At 32.0% G+C, this 20,493-nt stretch overlaps 3 protein-coding genes across 15 annotated transcripts in view; 2 read left to right on the top strand and 1 right to left on the bottom strand.

Moving 5' to 3' along the window:
• LOC125845042 (dephospho-CoA kinase-like) overlaps nucleotides 1-10,682 on the bottom strand; it is a 98,118-nt gene extending 87,436 nt beyond the window's left edge. For 6 of the 12 annotated variants that reach the window (XM_049524457.1, XM_049524453.1, XM_049524456.1 and 3 more), the window contains exons 1-3: nucleotides 9,526-9,858; nucleotides 9,196-9,341; nucleotides 4,887-5,324 (exon numbers count right to left, since the gene is read on the bottom strand). In XM_049524457.1, coding sequence (XP_049380414.1) covers nucleotides 4,889-5,324; nucleotides 9,196-9,341; nucleotides 9,526-9,633 — 690 coding nt within the window. In that variant the 5' untranslated portion in view covers nucleotides 9,634-9,858 and the 3' untranslated portion in view covers nucleotides 4,887-4,888. Of the gene's footprint in view, nucleotides 1-3,278; nucleotides 3,682-4,439; nucleotides 5,325-9,195; nucleotides 9,342-9,525; nucleotides 9,859-10,552 lie in introns of those variants that run through there. The other 6 variants (XM_049524452.1, XM_049524448.1, XM_049524446.1 and 3 more) reach the window with 6 other exon arrangements.
• Nucleotides 1-20,493, top strand: part of LOC125845036 (E3 ubiquitin-protein ligase BRE1-like 1) — a 187,823-nt gene that overhangs the window by 41,727 nt on the left and 125,603 nt on the right. The gene's annotated exons all lie outside the window — the stretch shown is intronic.
• Nucleotides 761-2,516, top strand: LOC125845941 (disease resistance protein RPV1-like). The gene is made up of 3 exons (XM_049525424.1): nucleotides 761-982; nucleotides 1,067-1,972; nucleotides 2,061-2,516. The coding sequence occupies exons 1-3, from the start codon at nucleotides 761-763 to the stop codon at nucleotides 2,514-2,516; spliced, it is 1,584 nt and encodes a 527-aa protein (XP_049381381.1).

Below are 20,493 nucleotides of genomic sequence, written 5' to 3'. Positions count from 1 at the left end.
CACTACCTTACTAAGCAGTTTACCAATGGAAACTTGCTTCACTTTTTAGCTAGTCAATATGTCATACATAACTTACTCTCATGCATCTTCTAAAGTCCTTATATTTATACTAAAATTTCTTCTTCTATGGATTACAAGTATCTGAAAAACAGTTGAAAGCCAGAGAGAAGTGTTTTATGATACTCCCGTAGTCCTACAATATTGAAAATTTTAACCTAATCACTATAAGATATCCCCTCTCTGCATTTAACACAAGGAAGTATCTATTGTAAGAGCAGCATGAGCTACCTTTTGGTTCATCATTTATATAGAAAAATACTTATCATATGCGTATAACATTAAATTCACAAACATAGTAATTTTAGAAGCTCTGCATGTGTTGGTAATTTCATTATTGACCTTATACCAGATGCGGGTCCCAATCCATATAGAGTAATTTTTGCTTCTTTTTTAGTCTCTTCCTCAAGGAATTATATCAATTGGCATGAGAAACACACAACCATACCCAATGCAATATTAAGCATTGAATTGAGCCATTAGCTAATGAGGTGCTTCACTTTTCTTTGATTATGTAAAAGAATTAATAGTTTGACCCCCCTACACTACTGACTTTATTCACCTGAGCTCTCTATTCTAAATCTTGATCAATAAATTTCGAACACATCCTGTATGTCTTGATGGAACTGATCATTTCTCATCACGAATCCAGGGAGGGGAAAAAGTTGAGGCATTGAAGCTAGAAGAACCAGTATTTAAGGACATGCGTGTGAGTACCAAAGGATTTTCAAAAATGAAGAACCTGAGACTACTCCAAATTGATCATCTTCCTCTTGAAGGGAGCTTCAAGGACATGTTTACAGAGCTTAGAGTGTTAAAATGGCATCATTGCCATTTGGAACACTTCCCATCGGATTTGCATGCGGACAAACTTGTTATTTTGGATGTGAAATACAGTAGCTTCAAAGAGTCCCCTAGTACAAAGGTCTGATGTTCTACAACTTTACTCCTTGAATTTGAACAATTAAATCTGCTATTCTAGAGTTAATACATTGCTTCATTTGTCCAGCACTTAAGGTGTTTGAAGATTTTGGATCTGAGCTATTGTGAGAGTCTAGTGAGAACTTCAGACTTCACTGGTTCACCAATGCTTGAGAAACTACTTTTCAGAGGTTGTTCTAGTTTGACTGAGGTGCATTCATCAATTGAATATTTGGAGGTTCTTGTGTATTTAGATTTCACTGGGTGTAAGAAACTTAAGGGACTACCTGAAAGCATCTGTAAGCTGAAATCGCTCGAGAAGCTATATCTGAATGATTGTACAAATCTACAAAAATTGCCTGCTGACATGGGGAATCTTAGGCGTTTGATGGCACTTAATGCAATGGGAACATCTATTAAACAACTACCAGTGTCTTGTGGACTTCTGAAGAATCTTCAACTCTTGGAAATGGGAAATGGCTGCAAAATTTTACAACCTAAATCTCGTCCTTCCATCATTTCATCCATTTTAGCATCAAAAGATCGTGATATTCTTCCATCTTCTATTATAAATTTACCGTCCTTAGAAGTTCTAAAAGTTCCTTTCTTCAATCCGTGCCAAAGATATATTCCCAATTGTCTTGGCCGATTATTCTCACTGGAAGTCTTAGTTTTAAGTGGAAATAACTTTCACAGCCTACCCCTCACTCTTAGTCACCTATGCAAGCTAAAAACCCTTAGCCTCTATGGATGCCCGAATCTCCTTATGCTCCCAAATCTTCCTTGTAACCTAGAAGCACTATCCACAAGGAATTGCAGGTCACTAGAAATGCTTCCAGATTTGTCAAGTGCAAACAGATTGCAACTGTTGGATTTCTGTGATTGCAGTAAATTGGTTGAGATTCGGGGCCTTGAGAACCTTAAATACTTGAAGTATATGAATGCAATAGGTTGTATGCTAAGAAAAAATCCTCTACCTGAAGGCTTTTTCAAGGTTGGTTTCTCTTTCACTTGTATAAATCAAACTCTGTTGTTCCCTTATATATTTCTCTATGTAACACCTTTTCTCTGATCCATGTTAGGCAAATTCTGCACCCAATGGTGTAAATGTTTTTCTTCACTATGATGAGATTCCTAGCTGGTTAAGCTATCGGGTTGTGGGATCTTCAATATCTTTGATTGTTCCACGATACAGGGAACAAGAATTCCTTGGAATGATTGTTTGGGCTATTTGTGAATCTCAAGGAGAACATTATGTTCGAATCCCCATTGCTATCATCACTGACCAGACAAATAAGATTGAATATCCTCTTTTTGGTGTAGATATTTTAGTACGGTATGAGAGTTATGCATGGGTGAGCTATATGACAAGACGACATTTCAAACGCCCAATCAAAGGCGGTGAGAAAATGATGGTTTCTATCAAAGAGCATCATTCATCAAAGGAAAGTTTAGGAAAGAAGTTTGGGGTTCATCTTTTGTTTGCAACCAGCCCAAAAGGAAAGTCATTACCTTTGAGCAGATTGCGACAGAGATGATGGAGTTTTGAGGTCTTGCTTTTGATTCAGGTTCAATATTTTTCCAACTTTTCTTGGGATGATGGGGTTTTAACAAACATCCAACCTGAGAACAAGTATAGTGTGTATGCATTCTGGTAAGATCTTTCTACTTTCATTCTGACTATATATTTTCTAGTTTCTAATCTTTTTACGGTTGATATTGTGGTACCAGTTCCAGTTGAATGTTTATGTACTTTTTAGAATTAAATGTTTCAAATGATTTACTTTTTTAAGAAATATAATTATGCATTACAAAAAGAGTTGATACCTAAAATTTCCCCTAAATATAAGGTGTTATGTTACTGCTGAGCTTATAACATTTTTTTTATCTAAAACCCCCATGCTGCTATTAACCCCAGCATTGTGACATTTCCTATCTAAAAAACCCTGCAGTGCCAAATGGCATGGAGAATGACTTCTTATTTACTCATGTAGTGGATGAGATCGTGCCCCCTCCCTCCATGTTAAAGTCTTGACTGTGACTTCGTCATGGAAGATTGCATCTTTGTCAAAAGCTTAGTTGAAACAGGGTCAATCCAGTTAAATGCACCAGGACTTTTAGTATATATGCCCAGATGATGTGATTAAGGTAAATGACAACTTCTTGGGTTTTCCTCTACACCTTCTTGATCAAGACATTGATGATTTCGTTGGTAGCTCAGGTGTCCACTTTCTAGTGTTTATCGAGTTAAAAAGGAATAAACTTAATATCAAATTCTTGTGCAAAAGCATGCATTTGTCATCACTGAATATTGTATGTTTATTGATTATGATCGATTATAGAGTACCAATATAAGAATAATTTGGTTCTTGAATGAACTAAATCATATCATCTTACCTAACTGACACCCCATCTGAAATACTCCATTGAAACCACATAAAATAACATGTCCTTTGAAACTATGCATGTGTAGGAAGTTCAGCTAAAGACTGACTTGGTTCTATCCTTTCCAGTAAAGAAAAAAAGCTTGCTTATCGACTGAACAAGGACTGTAATACCATCCGGAATTGCTGAAACCAATCATTACATGTCCAGCTTGAGAGTCAGCATATTGATAAACTCGTTAAACATCACATTCAGCCCTTAATACAGCATCCATCACAAATGGCAACAGCTTTAGCAGTAAGAGATGACCTGTCACAACTTGTCGTGGATACAGACATTAAAAGATTGACCATATTTGCCTGAAGTAGAGGCAATCAAGAAAGCTGCATAAGTGAATATATAACCTACAGAAAAGTGAGCTAATCCAACCAATAGTTCAGCCATGAAACGAGCAAGCCATTGTGGAAAAATATAATCTAGAATAGGCATCATTAAAGCCAGAACAAGTACAAGTAGTGATGCCACCAAATGAGGCAGGACCAACAACAATGATAGGAATAGTACAGAATTGACAATATAAACCTCATTCCATTAGACTGAGTTTTTGCTGCATTAATTCTCAGATCAATCAACCTACCATTAGCACAGAAACATTAGTTCCTAGCTTCCCAAGATAGTCATTAACTTAAAAGGTTAGATAACACAAGGAATTCTGCTAAGTTCCAGTTTTTATCTTTAGCAGGGAACACTCTGTCTCTACTGCTACCACAAGAACAATCAGATTTAAGACCAAAACCCATTATACTAGATCACTAGTACAATACCTAGATATAAAACTATGGACACTACACCTTATTTTCTTCCTACAAAAATTTTGCAAACTACAGATCTCCTTATAAAAAGAATCAGGTATTTTGAAACAATAAAGAGTATAAACAACAGGTTTAGCAACCAGCAATAATTTAAGCAAGATTTCTTTAACCACACAGCACACATTTTTCTTTCCAACCTTGGAAACATTACATGCCTCTAACAAAATTTAAAGAGTCACTAGGAAACAGGAAGCAAGACAACACTGGAATAGCACATTGTGATGCCATTGTAAACCAACCATCAACTGGGGGCCTTATTTATTTTGTACAGCACATGACAATATCCTATTAGGAAAATCATTTTATCAGGGGTGGTGGTGGAAGGAGAACTCATTTTCAACAGAAAAAAAAAAAGAAATCTTAGATCAAGTTAGTTCCAGATGCTCCAAAGAAATTCCAAAATGCAGCAGAATCCCTCCGTTCATTGAATCAGTCCAAATTTACAATCAAATTATCGTACTTCAACTTTAACGTCTCAAACAAGTATCTAATGAAGCATAAAAGCTCATGTTGGAAGTACACACACAGTTTATTTAAAATGATAATAATAATAATAATTAGTACATACACAGTAGAGCTCGATTAAAGAGTAACTCTTCTCCCATACAGAAATGCATACATTGTGCTAAATCAAATTAGGTGAGTTATTACCTTCATGGACTTCTCTTGCAAATAGCAACACCGACAAAAATGGAGAACAACGCCAGAAAAGTTCCCTTTCTTGAGAGCATAAACTCGGTCCACGTCAAGGGCCTTGTAATCTGAGTTAACACTTTCTGGAACTGTTCATGCAAAGCCTCCAGTGAACCGGTGTTATCAATCACAATATCTGCCTGTGACCTCTTAAGATCCAGGGACATCTGTGCATTTATTCTGCTTTTGGCATCCTCCTCCATTGATCCATCTCTAATCATGAGCCGCTGCAGCTGTGTCTTAGGATCAACCCAAACGACAACAATGGGTTTAGTCCACTTATCCATCTTGGCCTCAAACAAAAGAGGAACATCAAGAACAATTATGGAGCAACCCTTTATCCACAGCTTCAAAACTTCCATTAAAATACCACGTGAGATAAATGGTGCTAGCAACCTACATAGACACAATCCCATGTTCAAAACCTTACATTGCAACAAAAACCATTATGTGATCCTGCACCAATTCAAATCTTAGACAATCTGATAAAACTAGGCCAAAATATAATATAATTTGGAGTAAAGCAAGAAATAAATTAGTAGCCTCCCACATTTTGTTATTCAAGATATTTTTGCTGCTCCTTATCTTGTTTCTCAAGAAGCCAAGATCCTTTTGAGTGTCAACTTCAGCAGAATAGAAAGCTAATGCTATATTTCCATTGGATTAACTTCAAAGGCTACTAATATACTCAATAAAATACCGAAAACGGAATACCAATCTCCAGAAGCAGCAGCAGTTTGCCAATGTTAAAGGTACACTTTCAAGTGGCCAATGTTTTTGATCATTGTTGTCATAAGACAACGGTATGGCCACATTTTAAAATGGTAACATGTACATATGAACATATGAGTCAAAACAGCAGTAAATAGTGGAAACAATCATTACAAAAACCCAACCATGCTTAGGACTTCTGCTTCACAAGGATCCTATCATATCAACTAGTGATCCATCCTCCTCTACATAGTTTTCTTTACACCAAAAATGAAACAAAAGAATACAATTCATCTTGACTTTCTGCACAAAATTGTATTTGTCTTCAAAAAATCTAGAGTTCCTTTCCTTCCAGATTGTCCATGCATGCTGGGACAAGTTTCCACAACCTCTTCTGCCTCACTGCTCCACCATCATAGTTCCAACACATCAATAACTCACAAATTGTTGCTGGCATAGACCACCTGAGACCTACCATGTTGAGAAATAGTTGCCACAGTTGCCCAGCAATGGAACAATGTAAAAATTAATGACTGCTAGTTTCCCAAGTAGCACCACACATATGGTACCTAGAGCATAGCTGGAATCCCCTTTTTCTTAGATTTTCCTGAGTAAGGTAGGTTTCTCTTGCTACTAGACAGGAAAACATAGAAACTTAAAAGAATCCCTTACTTTCCATATAAACTTACATGGCCAGTGATCAATTTGGTGGTTTGACCTAGACAATAAGGTATAGGAAGATTTGACAGTGAAGACCCCTTCTTTGCCAGGCTTCCAGATCAAGTGTCGTCAGAATCTTTGAGACCATGGAAGGAATTTAATATCTTGAACAATTCAACAACTCTTTCCAGTACCAAGTCATGTAGTAGTCTTTTGAAAGTAATGTTTCACCTCTGCACTCCCTTCACTGTTTCTAGATTTGCTTCAGGTAGTGTTGCAATGTTATAGAAATCAGGGAACAGTTCTTTCACAGAGCCATGTCCAAGCCAGTCATCATTCCAGTATAGAGTTCTTCTTCCTTTACCCACTCTTATACCGGTGTTGTCAATCATAAAGTTCCAGGAAGATCTAATGGCTCACCCCATAGAGGTTGTTGACAATTCTTGTACACCACTGTCCATCTTGGCCATACATGTCATGAATAACCCTTCTCCATAGAGCATTAGTCTCCAAGTAATACCTTCAAAACTACTTCACAAGCAAGCTTTGATTATCAGCATTTAGATTCCTTGTGCCTAAGCCTCTTTTCCTTTTGTTAGTAATGAGACTGTTCCAATTAACCAAATGTACTTTCTTGTCTTTGTTGCCTTGACATATGAAATTCCTCCTTAATGTGTCAATTTTGTTCCTTACCTTACAAGGTGAAGGAACCAGAGACAACTTTTAATGTTTAAAAAAAAAAGGAACCAGAGATATGACATATGTAGATAGTGCATCCAGATTCCAGAACACAGTTTACCAGAACTATATTCTCCCAAAGAGAGATATTGACCCTTTTAGATTGCTAGCCTCTTCTCACACCTTTCAATACCCCAATCCAGAGTTCTCAAGCTTTACTTGTTTCCCCTGGGAAGAGCCCTAGATGAATAGTTGGTAATGACCCCGCTCACATCTGAAGATAGCTGCTAGCACCTGAATGTTGGCAACTTCCTTAACTGGGAATAGCATGCTCTTACTCCAATTAACATGTAGCCCTAATACTACTTCAAAGATCACCAGAATAACTCTCAGATGTTTTACTTGGTCAATATCAGCATCACAGAAGATTGAAGAGTCATCTGTTGTAATCTCAGCACTATTGTCCTCCCTGATTGCAGCTTTAAACCCCTTCAGAAAAGACCATTGTCCTTCACCACCTTAAACAACTGGTTCAGTCCTTCCACTGCAATAAGAAACAGGAATGGTGATAGAGGATCACCTTGCCTCAAACCTCTCACGGAAGGGAAAGGTCCTTCTGTGCACCCATTCACCAAGATAGAAAACTTCACAATCTTTATGTCGAAGAGATCCAATTAATCCACTTCTCACCAAAGGCCATGCCTTTTAGAAATTTAAGAAGGAAGGTCCAATTAACATGGTCATGTGCCTTGAAGCATAACATCCAACAAAGTTGACTTATTTCTATATTTGTTGTTAAACTTCAAGTATAACATCCAACAAAGTTGACTTATTTCTATATTCGCTGTTAAACTTCAAGCATAACATCCCACAAAGTTGACTAATTTCTATATTTGTTGTCGAATTGTACTCTCAATTAATCAATCAAAGCCTCAAGCCCATAATAATTTGAGGTTGGCTATATGCTCTGTATCGGTTCCCACTCTATTCAGGCTACTTCATTTCATCACTCAATAGCTTGACTTTCTTAAGCCTAATAAGAGTTCTATAAAACTGGAGCTTCTCTAAATGACTGAATCTCACATGTCTCTCTAAACCGACATCAAAATCTCTAATTACATGGAAAAGACTATGATAAACACAAGACTTGGCATAAATGTAATAAAAACAACCATGCCTTTATCCTAAAAAATGATATCATCTATAAAACTGGAGGTTTCTACATTTCACATGTCTCTCTAAACTAACACACAAATCTCTAACTAAAAAGGAAAGACTACAGTAAACACAAGATTAAAGTAAATGTAACAAAAACAACTATGCCTTAATCCTTCAATTTTCAAAGAGCTACTAAACTGCCAATCCCAAAGAGATTATACTCTTTACTGACCAAAGTAAAATAAATGTCATTGATAAGAGATGTTTTAAACCTACATAAAAAATAAAAAAAAAGATAAGAGATGTTTTAAGCATTTAGTATTAATATTCTGAAATATAACAGTTTGATAGCAGTTTACTTATGGTTTTTATTTCTCTGCGTTCACCCCTCATGTTTACTTCTCTGAGTTCAAGTTCCAGGCATGGAAACAAGTTGTCTCATTTGTGTGGAAAGAGAAACTAAGTTCTCAAGGAAGCTCCAAAATCACCACACCAAATCAAACCAGAATCAGCTATAGGATGAAGTTTTCCAGATATAAAGTTTTTCTTCATATATTTTGATTGTAGAAAGGAACTATCCTGAACCTTTTTTATTAATGTTACTCGGCGAACATAAGAAAATAAGAGGAAGTACTAGTTTTGTTTCTTTGGATTAGACAAAAAGTATCCAATTTTTTGTTTTTAATGACAAGGAAACCTGCAGCCGCTATCCTTGGGTGCGCACAGGGTAAAGCCCCAACTCCTATGCAATAGTTCGCAAACCACATAGGAGAGGTAACCCACACTATGCAAGCCCGGTGCGACGAGCTCGACCCAGAAAGACTGAATACAGGATTAATTATCTGCTGATCTAATTGAAAGACTGAATACAGGATTAATTATCTGCTGATCTAATTGAAAGACTGATTACAGGACTAACTATCTGCTGATCCATTTTTTCCTTTATCATAACATTATATCAGACAAGTTGAACGTGTAAATTATCTAACAATAAACCAGGAAGATTAAAAAAGTAGAACTTCACTCAGCAACTAGTTCATATTTTCATACCAAACTTTACCTATTAAGAAGCTGACGTCTTCCCGGATCAGAGAATACTATTTGACCTAGCTTTGCACGATCAACTTCTCCATTTTCCAGTAAGATATCCTCACCAAATGTGGCAACAACCTTTTTCCAACCACCTGTTCCTTTCTTCAAAACGTTCTACATAATTATATTTTTTTGTCAGTATATAGAGCTTGCCAAAAACTTGCATAAATTTTAGCGGATGGAGATAATATGCCCAAATTGACAGTTAATCAAGCATAATATTTTAAGACTCTTTATATTTGATGCACTAAATAAACCTGGTAACGGAATAGCAAAAGGAAAAGGGAAACGTAGTTACCCGAGCTACGATGTCAGCATCGACAACGGGAATACCATGAGCCTTGAAAAGGTTGGAGACAGTGCTCTTCCCTGAAGCAATCCCTCCGGTCAGTCCGACTATCCTCATTCTTATTTTGGGAACAAAACAAGTGATGAGGAACAACTCCAGTACTCCAGCTGCTCAAACTCAATTTCTTCCTCTGCTTCTCTCACGATTCCATCAACCAACTAGCTTCTGGATTTGAGGAAATCTTCAAATCAATTTGGAATTGAACAAGTAGCTGGAGGTTCATTACCAAAATGAATTGAATACAGAACTTCTATTGCACCAGAAACTACAAACTTCTTTAGTGAAGGTAGAAACATTTACGCATAAAAGCATTAAATATGGACCTGTGATTTAAGTTGGTGGAAAGCATCAATGGATAGACACATTATCATTAAAAAATACACACACACACATCAAAGCACAGAGAGAGAACTCAGTCATCTAAGAAAGATTAATTTCAATTCACACAGTTATCAATCCACCACACATACATGCTCAGTATAGAAGTGGTGATAAAATCTTTACATGGTTCTCATTGCTGAAGAAAACATATTCAACCAAAACATTTCTACCATTGCAGTTAACTGGAGAATATGAAGCCGAGACATAAATTTTGTACCTCAAATATCTCAATAGAGGTTCCACAACCACCATCATAAATTATGATGGAACAAGTTTACTTGAGCAGATCACAAAGAAATATTACATAACAGAATACATTATCGGAGTATTGAATGGGTGTACCACCAAAGGTACAGAAAATTTGTTCATTTTTTTCAAATTCGGTTTGGTTCAATTAGGTATTTCTAAAACGATTTCTTTTTTTTGGTTCAACTCTGTTACACCTATTCGCCTCTATCAAAGCCAGGAAATTAAATGGGAAAGTGAAGAACAGGTAAGGCCCTCTCGAACAATAACAGCTACTCCATTTTTATGAATTCAACCTTCAACTGTAAAAGAAAATCAACATTCAAGTAGTAAACTAGAAGTAGCTAACCAAATGGCAAGAGAGAATAGTACCTTGACGCTGGTCGGATTCGAGGTCGGATTCGAGGTCGGAATCGCCGGAGGCTCAGTCGGTACTCAGTCGCCGGCAGAGTGGAGATTAGGAAATACAGAATTTTGGGACAATGCAAATGCAACCATGTTTTTTTTTTTTAGAAATCAAAATATTACTACCTCTGTCCACTTTTAATCGTACAATTTCCTATTTTTAGAGTTAAATTATAAAAAAATTAACTAACATTTCATGATGCAATTTTTCATCGTATTGATACGTAACAAAATGTAATATATAGTACTACCTAATCAGGGCCGGCTCTATGCTTTCAAAAATAAGGCCTTTGCCTTAGGCCCCCAAATTTCGGGGGCCCCAAATGTTTGTCAAGTATAAATTATGTGTTAAAATTTTTATAGAAAAATTAAAGTATAATTTTTTAAAAAATAAATTATTTTATCCACTTTAACATCTTTTGTACTTTGTTAAAAATAAAAATTAACAGTGAAAAGTGTTGAACAAAGTGAATTACAAATTCTTTTTTATTTCTTTTTAAATTTTAGTTTCAAGCATTACTCTAAGCATATTAAAATGAGATATACCAAGTCATCAACTTTTTGAGTCAAATTCTATGATTCTAAACTTCTAACTCTTATCTTTATTTAATATTTATCAACTTATTACTTATATCATTATGTTAACAATACATATAATAATTGTCTCACTTAAAAGATGTTTTTCAATGTTGAGTTGATAAAATCCTACCTAAAACTAGTAACTCAAAAAACAATATTAAGTACTAATAATTTTCATCGTAATAGTGTATTTTATTTTTTTAAAATAAATACGTATATGAAGTGTATTTATATTTTAGGCCGCAAATTGAAATTTCGCTTTAGGCCCCCAATTACGTTGAACCGCCCTGTACCTAATATGGGAAAGATATATTATAACTTAATCTGATTTCTATTAACCGTCAAATGGTAATTTTTATTAATATATTAAAAAAATATTACCTAAACTAAAACCAAGAAATTTGGGAAGAAAATTTAGTAAGTTGAATGGCTAAAAACGACAAATAAGGGAGAGATTTTTTCATAAACAATGAGATTTTTGGAGTTTATTTACATAATATAGTGATATTTTTTATATTTTTTAAATGTAGCAAGACTTTTCCTAAAAAAATGATGTGCAATATAGTGTATGAGAACATGAGGATGTTGTATCATAAATATAGCCACAATAAAAAAAAAATCGATAGAATCTTTAAAAAAAGAAATGGACATCATTTAAAATGGATTTAAAAAGTAAAATGAATTTATATCTAATGTAGTTTGTTAATCAAGTTAGTTGGTCAGATCTTGGATCTTAGAAGTATGAAGAATTCTACGCAATCTTGAGATGAACCACTTTAAAGCAAAATCATGGGTTATTGCCTTAGGAACCAATCCATAGAGTATAAGATTCCTAGAACCCACATAAACATAATGAAACTCATTTATTCATATATGAGAAATCAAGTTAAATAATAGATTATTCAGTAAAAAATAACCGATAAGCATATAATATATATTTATATTAATTAGCGATGGTAAATATTATTATAGAAATAGTCAAATGTATGAAGCTAAAACAAGGAATTTGCTTTCTGGGTCGACCTCATCGCATCGGATCGAACTTATCTAGTGCGGGTTATCTTCTTTGTGTGATTTACAAGCTATTGTATAGAAATGAGGAATTTACCCTATGTACACCCAAAAGATAGCGAGGTTAACTTCCTCTTCATATATTGGTACTCAAAAATGAAGAAGGCCTAAAATTAATGAAGACCCATAGTATGAGGCCTTTTAAGGTCATCATTCACCAACAATTATGGGCCTAAAAATTCTCGTTTCACTATATTTCTCACAACATATTAGTGAAGAACTAGTCTTCCTCATTTTCTATTTTTAGATTTTAACTTATATGGACTAACACTGTAATTTTCATACTTTTAATATATTTTAAAAGTTACTATATAATTATAACAGGTTATTTACTGCACTCATTAAAATTATCAAATTATATTACTGCCACCGAATAATAATATTGTTAGTGTACGAAAGATTCATTATCTTTTTTCGAGGAAATAAGATCTCTTTCCTTTTTACAATTTGAATTAAAGAAAATGACTTTTTTTATTTTTATATCATGTAAGTTTGAAAATCTCTCGTAAAAAAATAAATAAATCTAAAAATATTGATAAAAGACTAAAAACCCATTTCTCCCTTATTTTTCAGCCTTATTTAATTATAGAAAAAGGTATTTTTCACTTTCACAATTAAAGAGACGTAACAAGTAATCAATAAAATTGAGTGGGATATTAATTAGGGCAACTTTCCCATATAGCAAACATAAAAATCATATTTGTATGTTATAGCTATAGGTTGCATAATTGTGCTCCATAACAAATTTTATGTTTGCTATGGAGCTTTTGATTTGTATAATTTGCTAAATGCATCCAATTTTATACAAATTGTTTAATTTTGTATAAATTCATTTATACATTGTAATTTGTATAATAAGATCTATATTTGTATAATTATAAGTGTATAGGACAAAAATATATATATTTGTATTTGGATATACACTTTTCTCTTGCTTTATACAAATACAAACGCATTTTATACATTTTATACATGTGTATACCGAAAAAGGCTAATTGTATACCGAACCAGATGACAAAAAAATGGAATGTTTGCTGTGAATTACAAATAAAATAAACCATGGCTATATCATTTAATTTGAATTAATAACTTATTATTTTATACAATTTTCCCTATTAATTAACCACCAAGCTTAATTTCTTCACAAATATAATACTAGAATACGTCCACCTTTTATTTATATTTTTTGCTATAGAAAACATGTTCATATATAAAAGGGAAAATTACGCGAAATGAAAAATATCTAGAATATATTATGTAATATAGTTATAGTTTCGATTATTTTTAATCCGTGGCTACAATTTGTGAAATTTTGCTATATATTCGATTTCCTAATTGTATAAATTCAGAATTTGTATAATTTGGTTCATGATTGTATAAATCCAGAATTTGTATATGCTTACGCTAGCTATTTGTATACTATTTATAAGAAATTCATAATAAATTACTTTGTTTGTATATTGGCAAGTGGAATATACAAACATAGTTCTGAAAAGTTTTTAAATGTATAAATTCAGAGTTTGTATATACTTACTATGTTTGTATATTCGCTCGAAATATACAAATCGCAGCCTCCATTTATATATACTTATCATTTTTGTATATTTGCAAGCGANATATTACCAACAAACTAACAATCAATTAGTAAATTTATTAGAAAAACAAATAATTATAATAATGTATTTAAAATTTATTACCAACAAGGGTTGTGGTGGAGTGGTAAGTACTCCTTCATCCTTAACCAAGAGGTCTCAGGTTTGATTCCCCTTGGGTACGGAGTCGCCTTTGTTAGGGAGCGCTTTACTCCCCAGTAAAAAAGTATTTAAAATTTATTGGTAAATTACCAACATAAATTTTCGGTTACTAAAATTGCCAACCTTACCAATGTATCTGGAAAAGTTTACTATCATACATTTGTTACTATAATTACCAACGGAATCGAATAATGAAGAAAAAAATTTACTAACTCCTTTTCAATTCATTAGTAAAGGTACTAACGATATACTAACCAAAAATTAGCTGGTGAATTTACCAACGGAAATTTTAGGGCCATGTTTCAAAATTTTGTAACAACATCTTTGGGTGTTTACCAACTGATTTTTCGTTGGTATGTTTACCAACAAATTAAAATCGGTTGGTAATATTTACCGACGAGCCTTTTAGCAACGGATTAATATCAGTTGGCATTTGGTTGGTAACTCAATTTGCCAACCAATTTGATTAATTTACCAACGAATTTTTTTGTTAGTAATTAGGGTTCCTTTTGTAGTGCTAGGGGTGTATAAAAACGAACCGAAAACCGAACCAAATCACAAATCGAGTCAACCCCAAAAAAATCCGACTAGTGGTTTGGTTTGACTTGGTTTGGTTTTGGAAAAAAAAACCCGACTATATTTGGGTTGGTTTGGTTTTAATTAAAAAAAAACAACCCGCGACCAAACCAATCCGACATTATATATATAATTTTAAAATTTTATTTTATACATAAAAATATTTACTTTGATATAATTTTTAAATATTTCTTATACTTTTTCATAGTTTTTATATTTTAATATATTATTTCAAGTTTGAAACTTAGAATTTTTGATGGGCCAATAAAGATTATAGTCCACAAATATTGGTAATTATAATAAAGCTTAAATCAAAATCAATTAATACTAATGCAAAAAGGAAATCAATTCAACACTAAGAATGACAATAATATTGAATATTTGTTCTTTAGTTTTACATTGATTCAGACAATTAAAATACATAATCTAATTTTAATTTCCTTTAATATTTAGTCATGTAACTAATACTTATTAAACTTAATTTTAGCATGATTTAGTGCTTTTAAATTATGATCATTTTCATTATAACTTGTTAATTTGCAATATTTGTTTTATGCGATTTCATTATTATTATTTTTGTTGGATATTTTAGTGTCATTAATCATATCATATTGTGTTATATTTTTAGGAAACATCTTAGATGGTTGTATTTTGGTAGGACTAAAGAAATATTTGAAGTATAAGTAAATTATATGCTTGTATGAATACTTTACTGGAAAAACCCGAAAAAACCCGAGGTTGAAAAACCCAAGTTTTATTGGTTTGGTTTGGTTTATAAATTTAAAAATCCAACACAAATGGTTTGGTTTGATATTTGAAAAACCCGAACCAACCCGGCCATGTACACCCCTAAATTACAAACTTATACTCAAAATAAATAGGAAAACTAGAGGTAGAACAAAGGACACAACATTATAGACATAGATGTGTGTGTGTGAATAGAGGATGGGCTTAGGAGACAATCTTAGAGAAGAAAGATTATCTTGAATCATCAACTACTATCTATGTGTATCAAGTCATGCGGACTGTCCATTTTGAAGTAAAAAGGAAGAAAAGATATAGAAAAAGAAAAGTAGAAAATGTAGCTAAAAAGGTACATAAATAAATAGCAATTGGCCTACCATGTTATCTAAAGACCCTATTATTAATTTTGATAGAAAAATCTAACATAAAGCCTTTTACAAGAACCTTCATTAAGTTTGGACACAAAATGATATGCCTTCTAAAAAGAGTTGTTTGACTTGAGCCTTTAAAAGTAGTCTTTATTGTCTAAACTTTTTCTTTTCTAAACCTACATTTAATTTTTTATTTAGTGTTTTTTCTCTCAAACTTGGCCAAGACATCCAAGAATACATATCAAGATATTTAATTGCAAATGTAATTTGATTTTAGTATGTATGTTTTTTTTTATGTGTTTGAAGGGAGATTTCATGCCACGATCAATTATTTTTATCGTGGATCAGGAGTTCACGAGTTCAAGACGCGAAAATATTTTTTTAAGAAAATGTAAGGTAAGATTAAGTAAATATTAGATCTAATGTGGTTCAATCCTTTTAGATCCAGTCAAGTCTGATCCTTAATTTATTTAAATTTCACACATAGTGTGAGTCTTCATGTAAGAGGTTACTCTTTTTTTAAAAAAATATTTATTTATATTATTATTATTATTAATAATAATTCGCTATTCTTTTCAATTTTCTGATTTGTGGGATTTAATTTCCTTTTCTTTCCTCCACATTTCTGTTTATTTTTCTATTCTGTATGTTACATGTGATATTGTATTACTAGAGGGTTTCTATATAAGTTTATAAAGCAAAAAATGTCATTAATTAACTAAACGTGTTAGATGTAAAAATTAACGAATGCTATTAAATATTTTAGCACATTTAGATGATAGGTTTTGAAATAATTTCTTGAGTCTTAATTAATTAGTTTTATAATAATAATAATAATATATTTAAATAAAAAAATTGATGAAGAACGTTCAACAGATCATCCTTCAGCGATTCTACCAATTCTAGTTCCGTAATATTTGAGGATCCAAATAATCGTTTTAATTATTATTTTAACTATCTAATTTGAGACCACATATATATCATAAAAAAATGCATTTTCTATTGACAATAATTGCAACATCAAATGGTTAGTCTTTTTCTTTTATTTTCTTTTAGGAAAGAAAAGACGACAAACGAAAGTCAATTGAAAAAGGCACTAATAAATTTTAAAAAACTAATTATTTTTTTTGAAAAAGGTACATAGAAAAATTAATAAAATACTTTTCCCAAAGAGAATTCCAGTTGCACTTTTCTCTTTTTTGTTGGAGTTTTTTTTTTAATATAACTTTTTCTTAATTCGAAATATTAAAATTAGAAAAGCAATTGTATAGTAATATTATATAATAGAGAATTAATACTTAAAAGGGAAGTTGACAAAATGCAATAATTTTGAGAGTCAGATGGTAAGCTTTACACGATGGAAAAAATGGAAAAGATTAATGGCATGTTTGATAAGTTTTTGGTAAGTTGCTTCTTTATTACTTAATATTATTTATTTATTTTATTTATTTTAGAGAATTGAGTTGTTTGAATGAGCTTTTAAAAGAAATAAGTGTTTTTACTATCGTATTTATTAGAATTAATGTTGTCCAATTTTAGAGAGTTTATTTTGATAACTATTCTACTAATTAATGAAATTATTGAATTCGACAGAAAGCAATTATATTAGAGTAGAAAATTATTGCAAGAGTTGTTCACAGAGAGTTTAAAGACGTAGACGGTAGGGCTATGTCACTTGCACATTTATGTCTTTTTCAATTATAGTTATTAAGCATATTTAAGATATCTACTGAATTGTTGAATTTGTAAGATTGATGATATGGTCATGGTCTTTCGAGCTATATAAATACCTATCCATTTTGGCCTCAAACCTACATCATTGAGCAGGAATGTGGTAAATTACTCCCAATACATTTATATATCTTTTTGTATTTTATCCAAGCAGAGCAAACTAGGTTTTACAGATGTACCCTACTCCCTTAACCCATATTTTATTCCTAAATTTTCCATATCCAATTCTACTAGCAATTATCCATTTACTTTATGAATCACGAAGTAACAATGCTCATATGTGGGTGAAATATGACTTAAAAAAAGGTAAATTCACCCAACATCACATTTCAATCATTTACATATGCATAATACAGATTCAAACGTCTTAATTAATCTTAATAAAACCAAATGAGTCCTTAGGACCGTTCCAAGAACAAGGTGCTAAACACATTATTATTCCAAAACTCTAATAAAAAAAACACAAATAAGTGTAACTACATCACCAATGTGTGGAAAAAATCAATCTCAAGCTAGCAAGAACACAAAGTTCTAATACTCCATCATTCATGCAAAAACAAAATTGATTTTAGTTGTGACATCGATAACAAATGCTTCTTAATTGATCAAACAACACCTTGTATGCTTGTAAATTAACTAAACAATAAATAGGTAGAGATATTTTATTATTTTTAAAACCATGAGTTGAATTAAATAAGCTCATTCATTAATTCTTCAACTAAAATCCTTGACTCACCTTCCCAAACACATTGAATATGGATAAATAGTTAGATTTGTGTCGTTAGGCAAGTCTGGAATTGATGTTATGTCATTTTCTTTTACCCCATTAGTCCTCTATTTTCAACATCATTCTAATTAATGGTGGTCCTTCATGAATTATATATCTATGGTCCCTATTTGTTAAGAATCAAAACATATATATACACATGTAGGTAGGGGGGAGGGGGGGATTTACATAAACACCTTATATACTATTCTCCAACATTCACAATAGGAATTGGACCCCCTCTTATGTGCTTTGCACATGTACAAAAAAATATGTATCTTATCAATTATCACACACTTCTATTGAGGGATGGGTTTTCACGTGAAGGATGGAAAAAGGGGTGTGTGTGTGTTCAATAATTCTATTTAAAAGAAATGGGAAAATTAGTTGAACTAATTGAAAGGATAAATTAGAATTCAATAATAACACCATAGCATAATGTTGCAAATGAAATACTAGTTTAATTAGATAAAGATCGGAGTTTAAGAGAGAAAGAAAAGAGACTTTTTAAACTAGTGTTTCTGAGTGTGTTATTACGTATAATATGCGCTGAGAAAAACATCTTCTCATTATAATTAAAATATAAGTTTTCAAATATAAAATTTTGTTTTTTTCTTAATTAAGAACGAACTAATAATAAAATTGAATTTGCATCCTATGAATTGTAACAAAGAAGTTGCTGAATGTAATCATTTCTACTTCGCGTAATCTAGATTCTATATAAAATTTCACCAAATATTCTCTACACTAAGAAAATAGTATCATATAAACGATAATAATATAGAATGAAATGCTATCATTTCTACTTCACATGATTCGAATGCTATACAAAATATCACCAAATGTGTTCTATTAGACACTTGAATAGACTAATAAGAAAATATATAGTACTCATTTAGATAGAGTAGGATATTATTATTTGTAGTTAGCATGATCCTGATGATCTCACCAAATGTTCTGTCAGACATATTATAATATAAGATTTTGAATAAACACATAAAATTTTCTAAGAATTGTCTTATCAAGCAAAAAAGCAAAAGCTATCAATTATTGTAGAATCACTAAAATGATATTGTTGTGAAGTGAAGCAAGAGAAGATGCCTAGCTCTGACTAAGACAACTAGATGACAAGTTGTAGCATAGGAGGTATGGCTCCTATTCCTTCTTTAATCAAGTTTCTTCCTTTTTGTGGAGCATTTAGATTGGACTTTTTGCAAATTTGTACTTTCCAAAAAGGCAAATACATAACATGGGTTGGCAGGAGTTATAGACACAAATGTAGACACAAGTATATAGATATAGGATATGGGGAAGAGAATTCATGCTTTGAGCATGTCCTTTTTTTTCTTAGACAATTCAAGAGGTGGATATAACATGGGGTTGTCATTAGTATACAACATATAGGGGTCTACAAAATCGAACCAAAAATCGAATCAAACCGCAAATCGAGTCAAATCGAGAAAAAAAACCCGATTATATTTGGGTTGGTTTGGTTTTAACTAAAAAAAACCAACCCGAGACCAAACCAACCCGAAATTATATATATAATTTTAAAATTTTATTTTACACATAAAAATATTTACTTTGATATAATTTTTAAATAGTTCTTATACTTTTTCATAGTTTTTATCTTTTAATATATTATTTCAAGTTTGAAACTTAGAATTCTGAATGGTTCAATAAAGATTATAGTCCATAGATGTTGGTAATTATAATAAAACTTAAATCTAAATCAAACTAATACTAATGCAAAAAGATAATCAATTCAACACTAAGAATGACAATAATATTGAATATTTGTTCTTTGGTTTTACACATTGGTTTAGACAATTCAAATACATAATCTAATTTTAATTTCCTTTAATATTTAGTCATGTAACTAATACTTATTAAACTTATTTTAGCATGATTTAGTACTTTTAAATTATGATCATTTTCATTATGACTTGTTAATTTACAATATTTGTTTTACGCGATTTCATTATTATTGTATTATTTTTTTGTTGGATATTTTAGTGTCATTACTCATATCATATTTTGTGTTATGTTTCTAAGAAACACCTTAGATAGTTGTATTTTGGTAGGACTAAAGAAATATTTGAAGTACAAGTAAATTATATGTTTGTATGAATACTTTACCGGAAAAACTCGAAAAACTCGAAAATCCAAAAAACCCGGAAACCCGAGGTTGAAAAACCCAAGTTTTATTGGTTTGGTTTGGTTTGGTTTATAGATTTAAAAATTCGACACAAATGGTTTGATTTGATATTTGAAAAATCCGAACCAACCCGGT

This window comes from Solanum stenotomum, chromosome 11, assembly GCF_019186545.1.
Source record: "Solanum stenotomum isolate F172 chromosome 11, ASM1918654v1, whole genome shotgun sequence".
Taxonomy (NCBI): Eukaryota; Viridiplantae; Streptophyta; class Magnoliopsida; order Solanales; family Solanaceae; genus Solanum; species Solanum stenotomum.
This window is presented reverse-complemented; position numbering and strand designations above follow the sequence as displayed.

Excerpts from the sequence above, each read along its gene's own strand:
- LOC125845941 (XM_049525424.1), top strand. The coding sequence starts at position 761 with ATGCGTGTGAGTACCAAAGGATTTTCAAAAATGAAGAACCTGAGACTA. Across the intron at positions 983-1,066 it reads AAGAGTCCCCTAGTACAAAG|CACTTAAGGTGTTTGAAGAT; the intron begins GTCTGATGTTCT and ends TCATTTGTCCAG. Across the intron at positions 1,973-2,060 it reads TACCTGAAGGCTTTTTCAAG|GCAAATTCTGCACCCAATGG; the intron begins GTTGGTTTCTCT and ends GATCCATGTTAG.